The sequence below is a fragment of the Scatophagus argus genome, chromosome 23 (assembly GCF_020382885.2).
Source record: "Scatophagus argus isolate fScaArg1 chromosome 23, fScaArg1.pri, whole genome shotgun sequence".
NCBI lineage: Eukaryota > Metazoa > Chordata > Actinopteri > Scatophagidae > Scatophagus > Scatophagus argus.
Genome location: NC_058515.1, coordinates 1,890,091 through 1,905,971, shown reverse-complemented (window position 1 = coordinate 1,905,971; position 15,881 = coordinate 1,890,091). Strand labels below are relative to the sequence as shown.

At 41.4% G+C, this 15,881-nt stretch overlaps 1 protein-coding gene across 7 annotated transcripts; it reads left to right on the top strand.

Annotated features, from left to right (window-relative positions):
• The first annotated feature begins 1,817 nt into the window (after positions 1 to 1,817).
• gal3st4 (galactose-3-O-sulfotransferase 4) lies at positions 1,818 to 14,630 on the top strand. 7 transcript variants are annotated; one of them, XM_046380855.1, is made up of 5 exons: positions 1,818 to 2,166; positions 5,351 to 5,467; positions 6,760 to 7,060; positions 7,959 to 9,068; positions 12,180 to 14,630. In XM_046380855.1, exons 1-4 carry the CDS (start codon positions 2,144 to 2,146, stop codon positions 9,060 to 9,062), a joined length of 1,545 nt encoding a protein of 514 aa, XP_046236811.1. In that variant the 5' UTR covers positions 1,818 to 2,143; the 3' UTR covers positions 9,063 to 9,068; positions 12,180 to 14,630. The 7 variants fall into 7 exon arrangements, with proteins under 7 accessions (XP_046236811.1, XP_046236814.1, XP_046236813.1 ...); XM_046380858.1 differs by lacking the exon at positions 12,180 to 14,630 and adding an exon at positions 11,388 to 12,173; XM_046380857.1 differs by lacking the exon at positions 12,180 to 14,630 and adding an exon at positions 10,361 to 11,381.
• Positions 14,631 to 15,881: the final 1,251 nt, after the last annotated feature.

Genomic DNA, 15,881 nt, shown 5'->3' with positions numbered 1-15,881 from the left:
CCAATGAATATAGCACTAAATGGGATGTGACTCACTCTATGGGCTGAGATGTTTGTGTGCATAAGTGCAAAATTGCACTTTCAAGAGGGAACCATGGAGGTGCTCTTTCCGGGGGCAAAAGCCCACTCTGCCAGAGAAACCATGTCCACGTTTTCTCAGCTTCATCCCGGGTCATTTGTTGTTCCATAAGAAATCTTTACCGACTTGATACAGTTGCTTAAAATAATGTAGTGGGATTCGGACAAGGAGAACCTGTGATGGGTAATTACATTTCAGAACTGTTTCATTTTAATTATGTTTACCTTGCTTCACAAAGAGAGATACAATGTAGGGGATCAAAGAAAATATTTTAATCAAATCAGATAACAGAGGAATGTTAAATTAAGATATTTAATGCCTTTATTAGGTGAAGTCAAAGTGCCAAATTGGAAAGGGGATTTGGCACAATATGATGTAAGAGGAAGAGCCTCAAATTTAGTCTAAATCACTTTATAAGCTGAGATGGATGAGAACTTGTCCACAATTTTGAATAGGGAGGAGAAAGGTGTTCGGGATCCAAGACAAACAGGAGAATGTCATCTCCAGAGTTGGCTAGACTGTCTCCCAGTCAGCTAGCCACCGACTTGCTAGCCTTCCATTACCTCCAGCTCCGTCTGACCCGAGTCGCCCTGCATCCCAACCTCGCCGCTGCCCAACACTGAACCTGAACTGAGGCTATCATTTTGTCCTGGTTCCCAGTCGGCAGCCCGGCTGTTACCAGCTCCTGGTTTCCATTCGGGGGCTTTGCTGACACTGGCTTCTGGTTTCCAGTCAGTGGCCCTGGCGACACCTGCTCCTGGTTTCCAGTCAGCGGCCCTGTATGGCCGGCCTCCAGAGGGGCTCTGCCTGGGCCACCGGCCTCTAGCCCGGCCTCTAGCAGCACTCTGCCTTCGTCCTTAGTCTTCAGAGGGGCTCTGTCACCTTCACCTGGCACCTGCCCTGCTCCCAGGTTGACCAGCACAGGTCTACTATCCTATCTCCTGATCATCCCCCTGAGAAACTGATATTGCTCATGCAAATTCACTACCTGGACACATATGTGTCCCAAACTGCATTACCCCTACATAACATCAGGACAATTGATCAGATCATTTCCAAATCAATGCAAGGTTATATAACTCTTAAACATGGACCAACTTAAATCCTGTCCAAAATTGATTGTAAAGTCATTTTTATAAATCAGGCTCCTGGTCCATATGTGTCGATAGACCCCTTTCACTGGCACAGGTGCAGCACATGCTATAGCAGTATAGCTTATTTCATATGCAGCAGGAAAAACAAAGATATGAATTATGGTGGGGGGGGGGGGGGGGGGGGGGCAGTAGAGCTACATATCTAGCAGCGCTCCTGCCCTGGACATCTGAACGAGACAATGCTTTTTTTTTTATGAAGGGTCACGGGGGAGTGGGTGGGTTGGTGGGTGGGGGGGCTCCTGGATGGTTGTCTGTCGCGTTATGGGAGATGACGTCAGATTCAGCAAACCGGATTTGTGAATTTAGTGGAAACAAAACACACACCGGAAACACGCCCAGTTTTTCTTACAATAAAAGCATGGCCGTCGTTATTAGAGAACTTACTGGAGAGACTTTTAATTGGTTTCAGATCAGAATTGTCCATCATGTCTTGAGGCTTCAGTATATATAGAATTCTGTCTACTACTTCGGACGCATCCCGTTTTTGTAGATTGCTCTGCTGCACGTCCCTAAAAACGCTTTTATTTTTCAATGGTCCTCAACGGAAATGTCTCCCCTCCCTCTCTCTCTCTCCCTCCCTCTCTCTCTCCCTCTCTCTCTGTTTCTCTCCCACCCCTCTCCGCACTCCCTGTTTACAGTCTTGGCCATTGTGAACGTTGTGTCTTGGTCATTAGCGTGGTCTTGGACCTCACCAGAATAATGCTGGCTTTTCCATCTGACGGCGCACAGTAAAATAATCTCGCGAATAGAAAGGAAGAAAGGAATTCTGAATTGTGAAGACCGATCCAGGCTCCATGGCCTGATCTGTGCCGGCAGTAGATCAGCTGCAGCTGAAGCCTCCGAGATGCTCCGAGCTCTCTGCAGTTGCACAGTAACACCACCGTCACCGATACCGGTCCGGGGACACAGCTATGCTTTTCAGACGGAGAGCCAGGTAACGTTAGATAACTAAGAGGAATGGCAGAAATACGACGAGACGGGGTCTGGACGGAAACCGGTGGGGTTTACAGTGACTGGGACGCTTGGGATTGCGGTGAATAAAGTGCCGTTGGTGTGTATCTTGCACAGAAAGAGGCGAAGGTGTGGGTGGGCTCGTGCGGCTCCTTCACGCGCAAAGGCCTTTCTCTAAGCATATTGTCAGTTATGTAGAAAGTTCACTAATCTGCGAGATACATTCCTGTGCTTCACGATGCATGTGTGTGTGTGTGGATACAAATGAAGTGTGTTTAAGGATTTGTTGTTTTATGGCGGAGGCTGTGGGGTGGCGGGCCCTGTTGATTCCTCTGTGTATGTTAACGCTGTTCTTCACACCATCCATCTACTGGAGTGATTTCACCTTTGTTTCATAGGCGAGGTGCGCTTTGATCATTGTTATTGATAATCGACCATAACCAGCAGACCAGAGTGAAAATGCATTAATCAGTCCAGAAGGAGACTCTGTGGCCTTCATAGGGTTTGGTTCTGTTACGGCCCTGCTGACATTACGGTATATTATATATTATCATATAGCACTATATAGCCGGTCTGATTAGGGCAGCAATAAGAGCAGTTTTTTTCATTTTGGATTCATTTATTAGTCAGAGGGTCTTGAAAAGACAGATCACAGGTTCCCAAAGCCCAAGCAGATGTTTTCAGACTGACAGTTTTGTTCAACCCACAGTCCAAAACCCAGAGATATTTAGTTTTTTAAGATGACAAGCAGGTTTTTTTGTATGTTAACTAGTGGTTTAATCATTTTATGTGAGAAAATCAGTACATGGTATATTGCTAGAGTTTAAGATTACAGTTAAGATTTAAAATAGATATTTTTCAGCATATTCATTTTTCAATTAATTGTTTAGTATAAAATCTGAAAGATGTCATTAGGTTGCTTATTTTGCCTGATGTAGAAGAGCTGCAGTTGGGGCAACTGGACTTCAGTTTAAAGCGAAGATGTTTCACCTCTCATTCAAAAGGCTTCTTCAGTTCTGATTAATTGGTAGATAGTCCTCTACACAAGATGGCCTGGATGACTGAGAATCTACACAGACATATTTTGTCTGACCAACATTAAACCAAACAGTATTCACATCCCTACAACAAAAGATGTCTTGTGGAAAGATTCTGTTTAGTTTAGAAAACTTCAGATATTGACAGTTATTTTTATCAAATGGTCTGTGAAGCAGTAAAAGCTAGAAGCTTTCAAACTTAATAAATTAACTTAATAATTGACAAATCATTCAAATTTCAGTAGTACAGTAGCCGATGCAATGGATTCATTTAAAAAGTCAATAGGTTGTCGTTGTCTGTTGAGCTGTTGGATTAGATGGGGTTGATAGCATCACATGCATCCATGTGTGTAAAACTATATATAATCTGCCTATATATAATTTAGTAATACTCCCAATTTGAAGTTTATCCTGAATGACTGAAACCTGAAGAAGCCAGAGTCATTAGATAGAATTCAGAATCTAGTTTAAACCAGCAGTGCTGAACGTTTTGTCTACCCCTTGTGGCAGTGAGAGTAATTACACAAACACTATCGACACACTTTGGACACCAGACACCCTGCCATAGTTCCAGTTGCTGCAACCTGCTCGCTCACTTTGGTTGCTTCCCCTTCAGCTCGGCTTCAACTGTTTGACATAAAATCTATTAGCACTGGTGTGCCAGCTTGGAAAAGTTACCACAGACTCTAAATTTAATAACTCTGGTATACAGTGAAATACAAGTATTATGGTAACTACTGCGCATATAATCATTATTATTATTACCTATATTTCCAGTACTCTGTTATTGTAGCTGTTACTATGCATCTCTGTCTTTGTGTCCCCTTCCCTCCCTACCTCCATCTCTCTTTCTGTCTCTCCCTCCCTCTCTCTCTCTCTTTCTTTCTCTCAACCCAACTGATCAAGGCAGATGTGCACTTGGAGCCGGGGTCTGCTTTTAGGTTTCTGCCTTCTAAAAGGCAGATAGTCCTTGCCGATGTTGCCAAGCGCTTTCTCACGGGGGATGTTGGGTCTTTCTGTAGTAAAGACTGATCTAGACCTACTCTATTTGAAAAGTGTCGTAAAGATAGCTTGTTGTGATTTGGTGTTAATATTGGTAACATAAGGAAACATGGTTTGATTGAGATTATATATTGTGATAAAAGAATACATACATGTAAACATTTAACTTTAAAACAATACAAATTGGTGTGCCTTTTAAGAGTGGCATCACTGGACTTGACTTCTTGGGTATCCCATCTTGGTTGGCAAACTGTCTTAATCAGTTAAACATTTTCCCAAAGTTTGTGTTTTGCTTTGATATTGTAGAACTTTGTCACGATGCATTAATATGGAGCCATCATAAAGGATAATATTGATTACTATCTACCCACCCAATGGTACCTCTAAATCCTCAAATTAACTACCAATTAAATTAACTCACTGTTTATATCTTTTTTTTATTCTGATTGTTTTTATATTTATATAGTGTTGATTTATATTTATAGCATTAGGTATTTTGTAGGTTATCAGGCTTATACCAGGACCAGGGAAACTAATTTCGTTCCACCTCATGTTTCTACATGTGTGAAATGACAATAAAAATCCTTGAATCCTTGAAGGTCACTGATGGGAGTTTTTATGTTCAATATTTTAAAAACCATCTTGGTGGTTTTGGGTGCACTAATACATCACCAGATTTTAAGAAACATCTTCTGGGTTTTCATCCCTATTTGATTTAGTGGCTATTCTCTGTTTGATTTATTGTTTATTCTATGTTTATGATGTATAAAACTATATAACATCAGAAATGAAGTAATAATATAAAATCAAGAAGAAATGACAAAAATATATTTCAGATAAATATTGTTCTGAAATGAAATTCTGAATAGTCAACATTGGTATTCTCTAGATGTTTTCGCTTGTCTTTCCTCCCTGTTATAATGATAATGATAATTATGATGTCTCAGTCATGTTTGTTTTATAAATCATCCATATTTCTCCCCTCTCTATTCCTCTCTATTTTCTCTCTCTTTCTCCCCCTTTCTTGCTCTTTCCATCTCTTTACCTACTCTGTTTTTACATCATCTTACTTGCTTCTTCCTTCCATCCATCCATCCATCCATCATCCCCCTGTACCCTTCTTCTCAGGATGTTGCGATGGCTGGTGTGTGGTCGGTTGGGTCCAGTTTGGATGTGGAAGGTACTTCTGCTTTTTGTGGCCCTTGCATTTGCTGGCCAGCTGCTAGGGGTCATCTTCAACAAGAGGTATCTGATTCCATTTTTCAATATTTTATTGTAAGAGCACAAGATTTTACATAGATTTAATTTGCCTACATAAGGATGTTGGTCATACAAGTCATTTTCTTTTCTAAAATACTGTTTAGAATAGCTGTTTATATTTGGACAGTGATTAAATTAAGACGGAGTAGGTTTTACCCTGTTCAGATAGTGGTTCAAGTATCTGTTTAATCTGGAAAACTTTCATGATCAAAGTCATAATTAGTTGCCAGACTTGGGAGACCTAAACAAACACTGAGGGTTTGGGGGACATGGAATCCAAGTGGGTCATCTTCCATGCTGCCATTGCTGAGGCGGCTGTTTAGAGTTGCGGTTAGAAGGTTGCTGGTGCTAGTCATGGCGAACGTGCTGGTGGACACCGTGCTGAAGGGTGCTGTCAAGCTGAAGAAGGAGTCCTACAGGGCATGGTTGGCTTGTTGACCTCCTGAGGCAGCTGACAGCTACTGGGAGGCAAAATGATGCACGGCTCGGGCAGTCGTGGAAGGAAAAATCTGGATGTGGGCGGAGTTCAGTGAGACCGTGGAGAAAGATTTTCGCAAACTGTCCAGCGACTCAGGAAGGGAAAGCGGCACTTCGTTCGTTCTTCGTTTTCCCCAGACCCCAAGGATAACCCGAACTACAGCGGGATGCAGTCAAAAACAAAAGTTTTTTTTATTGGTCTTTATTAATTAATTTATTGGTCTTGAGCAAGGCCCAAAATGACAAACAAAACCATCTAGTTTTTGTACAGATTAACTTACCTCGTTCCAAAAATAAAACAAAAGAAAATACAGGGATCTAATCTGACTCCCTAACCAAAAGCAGGAGATAAAGGGGAAAAAAAGGGCTTCTCAACCTTGGACTGCTTGTTTGGTAAAAGCTATTTATAATATTTACACATTCCATGGGTAGTCAGTAAAGTCCCCGTTGGTGTAATGGTCAGGTGTCCCAGTATTATTGTCTGTATAGTGTGTTATCACCCTACAAGGTTATGTTGAACATTAACAGTTGCATGTTTACACATTCATTCAGAGTTTCATTCGCACCCACATCATGGACGTGAGTCTAGTAATCACTCATTTTTTTTGCTCTAATTTGGCTTTCACCATCACTTGAGAAAGATATCTGGCTACTAAATACTGCACTGTGTTCAAAAGCTAGTCTTCAAATGTCTCTGTTTGCTGTCTGGTGCTTGGCAATGAAGAGCATTTTTCTCTGAAACAGCTTGAAACAGTTTGAAATGTGGTCCAATGTTAAAATGCTCCTTTCCTGTCCTCCAGCAGTTACCAGACAGCTACTCGCTCCATCTTTTTGTCCCCTGATGCTCAGGGGCCTTCTCTGGGCTCCTGTCAGCCACATACTCACATCATGTTCCTCAAGACCCACAAGACGGCTAGCAGCACTGTGCTCAATATGCTGTACCGCTTCGGAGAAGAGCGTGACCTCCGTTTTGCCCTTCCCTTGGGCTACCAGCTGGGCTACCCACTTCCCTTCAACGCTCACAGGGTCAAAGGTTATCGAGGTCCTAGAGCAGTGGAGTTCCACATCATGGGCAATCATATGAGATTTAACAAGCTGGAGGTGAGTTATTTAAAAGGGAAAACAACAGGAAAATAATTCTTGGTCTTTTTTTAACCTTATAAAACACAAATTTAAAGTTACAGGAAGCATCACCAACTGTGAAAATAACAAGTTATATTATTTGTCAGGTCATGGGATTTGTTTGTAGTTTTATTTATTTATATACTCATCTCTCCTTTTTCTTTGTGTAAGTTCACTTCTTGTCTTTCTATAGAAACCTCCATGTTTGTCTGCCCTGCCCTGATTAGTTTCACCTGTCACTTGTTATCCTCTCCTTCATAGCATATTTTGGTGTTTTCTTCAGTCTTTGCCAGGTTGTCTTCCCTTATGTGGCAAACACTCTAGCATTTTCTTCATGTTTATTTCTCCCAGTGATTTTGGACATTTGGTTTGTGCTCACAGACCTTGCTTGTTTTTGCACTTTGGATTTTTTTTTTTTTGCATTAAAAGTATTGAACATCATCAGTTCTGCCTCTAGTGCCTCTGCATTTGGGTCTAATTCCTTGTGCTCTTGTCGTACAAGTGTGATATATTTCTGTAAAGAAAGAAAACATGCTTTCAGGCAGGGTGAGGGAGGGAGGCAAGGACAAGATCAGCTGCTTCCCTCCTTTGCCACTGTCTCTGACTTCTGTGACGTGGTTGCTGCCTTGTTTCTATTTAAAGGGCAATACCAGCAATCTCTTGCTGTCTGGACCACCTGAAGAGTTTTCTTCTTAAAGAGACTGACTGCTCGCTGATGATCATTTGCCAGAAAAGAATAACATACAGAAACATTCTGCACCTGGCTTCTGTTGCTCAGACAGACAAAATAACACACCGTATACTATTGTTAAAATTGAATTGCTCCAGATTAACAGCACATTTTTTTATTTACATATTTTCCTCTTCTGTTTGTTAGGTTGAGAAGGTGATGCCTGCAGACACGTTCTACTTCTCTATCATCAGGGATCCAGTCGCTCTGGCCGAGTCCTCCTTTGCTTATTACAAAGAGGTAGCACCTGCCTTTCGGAAAACCAAAGGCTTGGGTGACTTTGCCGATGACCCTAAGAAATACTACGATCCTCACCTCCGCAACAACCACTATGCCCGCAACCTGCTATGGTTTGACTTTGGCATGGACCACAATGCCAATTTCTCTGTAGCACTGGCTCAGCGCGGCCAGGCCATGATCCACCGAGCCTTCAACCTGATTCTAGTGTCTGAGTATTTTGACCAGTCCATGATCCTGCTGAGACATGCTCTCTGCTGGCCACTGGATGCTGTTGTCTCATTCAGCCTCAATGCTCGGCAGCAGAAGCCAGGTGGCGCTGGTGGGATAAGTGGGAGTTGGGTGGGCAAAGCAGCAGCAGCAGCTGGTGTCGGTGGTAGAGGGGGACGTTCACAAGCCAAGACAATGCCCAATCTGTCATTAACAGAGGAACAGAAGGAGAAGCTGCGGCAGTGGAATGCCTTAGACTGGTACTTATACAAAGCCTTCAACCGGACCTTCTGGAAGGAAATTGACAGATTTGGTCACGCCCAGATGGAGCAGGAAGTAGCTCTTCTCAGGATGCGGCGCAAAGATCTGGCCAGGGTTTGTCTCAGGGATGGTGGGAAGCCTGTTGAGGCACACCGGATCCGAGACAAAAACATACGGCCATTCCAGAGTGGATTAGTTAAGATTCTTGGCTATGAGCTCCAGCTGGGGCTGGACAACACCACCAGGACAGCTTGTCTGAGAATGATCAGGCCTGAGATACAGTACAAAGACTTGTTGGATGCTAAACAATTCCCACGTGCTCCAGTAGTCCAGGCCCAGCCTGGGCACCAAAGCCAGGGCCTCATGGTAGCAGCTGGTGGCTCCCTTTTAAGACAAGACTTGACCAGGACTGAAGAGAAGCTGGTGGGGGGAGAGGCTGAAAGGAGGATTGCGGAGGAGGGCGAGAGAGACTGGGACAGAAGCCGTTTAATTAGGAACAACCAGACTTTGATGGGAGAGAAAGAAAAAGGCAGATTGAGATAGTCTGCGGTAAGTCTCCTTCCTAAATATGGTACCTTTGGTCTCTGAACAGACGGACTAATCAAACTGAAAACTGAGCGGAGTGTGGTTTATACATGAGAAAGCAAAAAGTTTCTTCTCTGCACTTCCACTCTTTGGTCATTTGCTTGTTTTCCTCTTTGCATTTAGTTAGTGTAAACCACATGGGCTTGACCCTTGGCCTCTGACCCCGTGGCATGCTTTCGTGACTGTAGTAATAAATCGAGGGAGGGTTGTATGTTTTATCTCAACAGAGAGTGAAAGGACCATTTTGTTTTTACAAGGAGAAGTACTCTAAAGGCTGTCTTCAGACTTAGTGTTTGGTTTGTCCATTCTGGTTATTGTAGAAACATGGCAGACTCTATGGAAGAGGACTCCCTTTGTAGATAGAAAAGGCTCATTCTAAGGTAAAGAAAACTCAGTGACTCGTAGTTTCAGGTAATTATACACAAATGAAAACAGAATTATAAATATTATACTCCATGTCTGCTAATAGATTCAACAAAATCCTACACATAGGATCTTCCAGAGTTCCTATTTTCATCTTAACATGCCTGAAACTTCTGAACGTAATGATACATAAATAAATGTTTTTACCTCTTCTTTATTACTATTACAATGAGTCAGCTCAGCATCTGTTATTCTAAATGATAAATACCCAGTAATTTTGAATAATACAAAACATTTTGTGACTCTGTTTCCCAAACAAGGATGCAAACAAGGTGGAAATGTCATATTTTTTGTATCTTACTGTAGAAAAATTGACCAGCATTTATTGTTTATTTTTGATATTGGCATAGTTGTTCGTATTGATACTTTCAATTAGTTTATATTGCCACACAAAGATGCATTTATATGGTACAAATACTAATGTCAAAATGAGACGTGAGATATATTTCTTCACCTGAATTCAAAAGAGAGCTGCAAATTTCGGATGAAATGTTTTTTTTTTTATAAGATAAACAGAAGTGATTTTCTAACAAATGTTAAATGTTGTTAAAACACCTTATGAGTTTTTTAAAGATTGCTGGGTATTTTTCTGAAAAGCATATGCTTAGATTGTTGACTCTAAAGCCATGGTAATACATGACAGGCACAAATTGGGCCATAGTGTATGTATGTGTACATGTCTAATTTTCCACTCCTGATGATGATGAAGCTGGTACGTGTTAATGACTAAAAATAATGAGCTCAAACCTGTTATTTCTCTCTTGGAAACAGTTCAGTATTGAGCCCCTTCTAGAACTACTAACCTGAACATCTTGTTAAATATCTCTTACAAGAGGGATACAAGAGGATCTGATTCCTGTGCACCTGTCCTGAGCTACTTGATACTCACCAGTCTGGAGAAGCCTTGTTAATATTACTCAGATGTCTGACATGTTCCACAGGAATGTTTCTGAATGTAACCATGTGGTTGAGGTCAGGGCTCTGTGTTGGCCAGTCAAGTTCTTCCACAGCAAACTTATCCAACCATGTCTTTACTTGTGCGCTGGGGCACAGTCATGCTGGAAGAGAAAAAGGTCCTCATTGCATTGTCCTAAAGCATTGTCCAAAATGTCTTGGTATGCTGAAGCATTAAGATTTCCCTTCCCTGGAAGTAAGTGGCTTGGCCTATCACCTGACAAACAGCCCCATAAAGAGATGTGTCTGGATAATTTTGTCTATATAGTGCATTTTGGGAATTCCTGTGATGCTGTGTGATACAAAGTGTGTCTTTAAACTTGAGCCCGTTTTAGATTAATTATATCAGATTAGATAGCTTAAATCATGTTCATAGGGGAAACTTCCTTTAAAACATTAAAGAAAAACTAGAAGCATATAAATAAAATCTCTCAATTCTCCCTTATGACCCACAAATGTGTGGCACTGATGTGTTTACAAACAGTAACTTACAATTGCTGCCTATTATGCCTTTAAAAGTAATGTCAAAAATACAATTAATTTCTCAGAAAATTATCATGGTCATGTGAAGTTAAATGAATGAGTTACTGACAAATAGTCATAAATTGTGTGTAAATCTGTAAATGAGCTGTAAATGAGACCATGTTTTAATGACTGGTATCACTATACCTCACTAGTGATGCTGTTAATTCTGAAGTTCATAAAAATTAACTTTAGACTAACAGCATGTGTAAGCTGAAACTCTTCACCGTCCCTAGAATGCAGAAATAGGTGTGTTTATCTCCACACTGTTGTGTGTTGAACATTGTGGTCATTAACATGCTGCTTGGAGATTTAAATCTATCTAATAATCACCGATTACTGCATACATAAAACAAACAACAACATATCTCTACCTCTTTCCAGACACCTCTTCCTGAGAACTGGGTGATGTTAGTTCAATGTTTACATGAAGAGTAATACATTGATTTCATCAGTGCAACAGGTAAACATCAAAGATGTGTTGCACTGCTTCCTTAACAGCATCGGTAGCAAATTAAAGCAGCAGCAGGCCTGACAACGGGGAGTTTTCTTATTTGAATTTGAAAAGTTTTAAAAATGTAACCGTCTCTGATATACGCTATTTGAAATGGAGGCTTACTTCTGGACAACTAGAAAATTTACAGTTGGAAGTTACAATTTTTTGTAAAGGGAATTTTTACATAGTAGCGTCGCTTCTTTTACTTAAAGCCACTGATTGTAGTTTTAAAGTTGACATTAGTGACATTGTGGGAAACAGCACTACCCCAGTGTACTCAAACTGGGGACACTGTGGTTGCATGATATCACTGGGGTTTAAGGTGGCTTTGTAGAGAGTCCATGGTGGCCAAACGAAAATCAAGAAAAACTTCTTCATGCTCATGTTGACAAATCTTGATCTATGTAGAATAAAAATGTCCAAAACTAAATTGAAATATATGATTGTTATTGTATGGTGTGTAGGAGCACTGGACAGACATTCTCCAGTATCTGTACATGTAAACCTCGTTGTCATGTGGTGTGAGAGGAAAGCAGAGCACACACACATAGATAGACAGATAGATACTTTATTGATCCCGAGGGAAATTCAAACAATTACTTAGTGATAAAGTGATAAGTGACTGAGGAAATGTGCAATGTGAAACCCTCCAGCAACACGGTCTTATTCTGTCCTCCTAGGGAGTTGAAGAGCTGTATGGCCTGAGGGACAACCTGTCTGTGGAGTAGGACAGAGACAGCAGCCTGTCACTGAGTGTGCTCCTCTGCCTGTTCAAGGTGCTATGCAGAGGGTGATGGACATTGTTCATTATGGACCAGAACTTGAAAGAACCCTTTCCTCTGCCACAGATGTTAGGGACTGCAGCTCTGTCCCCACCACAGAGCCAGCCTTCCTCACCAGCTTGTCCAGCCATGAGGCGTCCTTCTTAGTGCTGTACAGCAGCATATAAGAGGACAGCAGTCTGGCAGAACATCTGCAGCAGCTTCTGGCAGATGCTAAAGGACCTCAGCCTCCTCAGGAAGTAGAGCCAGCTCTGTACTTTCTTGTACAATGTGTCTGTGTTAGGTGACCAGTCCAATTTGTTATCTAATTGCAGTCCCAGGTATTTGTAGGTTATGACAAACTCCACAAAGTCCCTGTCGATGGCCACGGGATGCGAGTGGAGCCTGGGCCTTCAGAAGTCCACCACCATCTCCTTGGTTTTGGTGATGTTGATGTGTAGTGGTGTTTAGACCTGCACCACACCCCGAAGTCCTTTACCAGGGTCCTGTACTCCTCCTCCTGTCCATCTGTGATGCACCCCACACTTGCAGTGTCATCTGAAAACTTCTGCATTTGACATGTCTGAAATGTATTTGAAGTCTGAGGTGTACAAGACGAACTGGACAGGGGAGAGCACCGTCCCCTGTGGTTTCTCCTGTGCTGCTGATTACAGTCAGAGGTGCAACCCTCAACCTGACATACTCATGTCTCCTGGTGAGAGTCTGTAATCCATAACACAAGGTGTGAGTCCACTCCCGTCACTGTCAGTTTGTCTCTCAGCAGCTGGGTGGTGTTGAAGGTGCTGGAGAAATCGAAAAACATGATCCTCACAACAGCACCCAACCTTCTCCTGGTACGTAAACTATGACGGTTGTTTTCAGGGCGACCGGCCTGAAATTGTTCAGCTCTTGGGGGTGTGGCTTCTTGAGGACAGGGATGATGCAGAGGGACTCTCCCCTGTTGCAGACTCGGGTTGAAAACATGCTGGAGTGGTTACCCCAGCACAGAAAGGAGGCCTGAGTAGTTGTGGGGACTCTTTGTAAGGGTCGGCAGCTTTGCTGGGGCCGTGGTGCTTGTACGAACACCTCACCAGCTGCTGTGGGAGTTGACAGAAGACCACCTTGTCTGTAAATTAACAGCCAGAGGACATCTATCTGCTACGGTTTTCACTTAGCTGCCATCTGCCAATAGAGCACAACAAAGTATTACCTGTAGCAGTAATGGTTTGAGAATGAACTGTGGAACAGATGTCACAGTTTGGAGGAGCTCAAGCTGTCAGCTGCAGAGTGTTCGAATTCAGCTGGTATACTACCAGTGGACGTTTGCACAGACATGTCAGTGTCTTCGAGTTTATGGAATGAATATCTGGAAACAGCCTGAAGAGTGTTGGAACTCTAATTGTATGTTGAAACTTCCTACATTGAACTTTTGACTGCTTGTTGCTAATAGTATGAGTTCTTCCACAGAACAATGGTGTATTCTTCATTCCTCTACAGTATGAATGATGTCACCTGACATGGGTCAGCTTTCTGGGGGGGATCAGATGGACTGCAATGTTTTAGAGTGGCTGTCTCCTGTTTCCTCTGGTGAAAAGGCTATTGTTAATCAGCTTTTACAGTCAAGTAGTTTAGGTACTGAATTAAAGGGATTTAAAATGAAAGAAGCATACTTGGTTTCATTAATTTTCAGTTCTTCTAGGAAAAAATGCATACATAGTTTCTTCTCTATAATCTGAAATGCAATTGAAATTTGCTTCAGTTACATAATCAATTATTACAGTGACCCTTATGGAGCCTGACCAATGCTTAGCCCTGACTGAAGATGTTACTCTGAAATGTGATATGAGACAAATGACTGGGTCATCAAGATGTTTTTTTATTTAAGTCAGTACAAATCATGTTAAATCAGAAATTTTGCATTATTTTTTTTTCCTTTCTGGTAGAGAAAAGTGGTGCACAGCAGAACTTTGTTCACTGCTACCAACTGTGTCAGAAAACTCTAACCTGTTACAGCAATTCTACTGAGTCAAATGGTCTCCTTTATATGCAGTACCTTGTACTGACATAAATGCAAAGGACCGTTCTTGGTCAGAGTATTTATACCGAAACAACCTTTTGAGTTTTGAAATATTATTCCCTTGACGGTTTTTGTACGAGCTATTCACTGATCGAAATTTAAGTTACAGGACATGGTCAGTTACATCTAATGGAAATAGATTTTTATTTTAGGCTGATACCAATGTTAGTTTTTCAAAAATCAGTCAACAAGAATAATTTGACAAAGTTCTTTAAAAACAAACAAACAAAACAAAACAGCTTGTCTTTGGTGGACAAACTGGTTGGAGACACAACCTATCCAGGACCAGATTACTTTAAACATATCTTTGGAATTTATGTCCGCACATTTCTATTTCTGTCAATATAAAATGTCATTGTTTATTGTACAATTGTATTGGCTCTAATGCAAGATCAGTTTTCATGACATATTTTATAGCTCTAACCTTCCACCCAGAGCCACCATTGGGTTAGAATTTCCATATGTTCCACCCATCCATCTGGGTGGCAGGGAGGGCTGAAGCCTATCCCAGCTGAATACAGGCGTGAGGTGGTGTACACCCTGGACTGGTTGCCAGTCAGTCTTAGGGCCAATGATCACAGACAGACTAGGGGCAATGTAGAGTGGCCACTTAACCTAATGTGTGTTTTTGGGACTGTGGGAGGAAGTTGGTGCACTCAGAGAAAACCCAAGCAGCCTGTGACTGTGCTGCTCTTCCATATGTTCACCACATGTATTAAATTCCTCTGGGCAAAGTCCTTACAAATCTTCATGTCTACAGTCTACAACTTTTCTTAAGCATCAATCCAAAATCTCGATTTTGGATACAAGATATCTCTGTTTATGCAGATTGCACATAATATTAGCATATTTATGCTTCCCACATATACAGCTTTTCATTTAAACCACGTTTTAATGAACTGTAGGTGAAACACTAATGCACAAAACAGTTGAAAAGAGAATCACAATAAGGATAGAAAATAATGTCCTTCTGTATTTATTATTTATTATAATAGTTGCCACTTCTGCATATTTTATTTGTTCTGGAGGTTAGTGGTGATGAGGGCAAGTGAGTGTCGCAATATGATGGAATTCATGATTGAAGTTGAAGAGAAAACCTTTAATCTGTAAAACACTGATGAAAAATCCTACACAGTAATTATGCCTGGGCCACAAAATATCACATATTGAATCAACTTGTATTATTATGTGGCTAACTATTGTTTTACAAAATTAATTGCTCAACATATAGTTAAGAACTAATAAAACGAGTTACTGAGAAGTTGGCCTGTGGCTAGAATATTTCATCATCATATTAATTGGATTTATTTTGTGTGATTCTCTGTACATGATATTGATTTCAAAATTTTCCACCTTTGTTTATTCATTGAGAGCAATGCTCTCTTTTTCAGTAATGTTCTCATCACATTCACACCTGAAAGCTTCCCAGTACGACTATGGTCTGATCTGCTAGGCCCTAAGCAGCTCCACTGGAGCAGCTGTCATTAAGGGCATCACTTAAGAGAAACTCAGTGATGGTAATGATAAAGGGGTGAGTGCTGCTA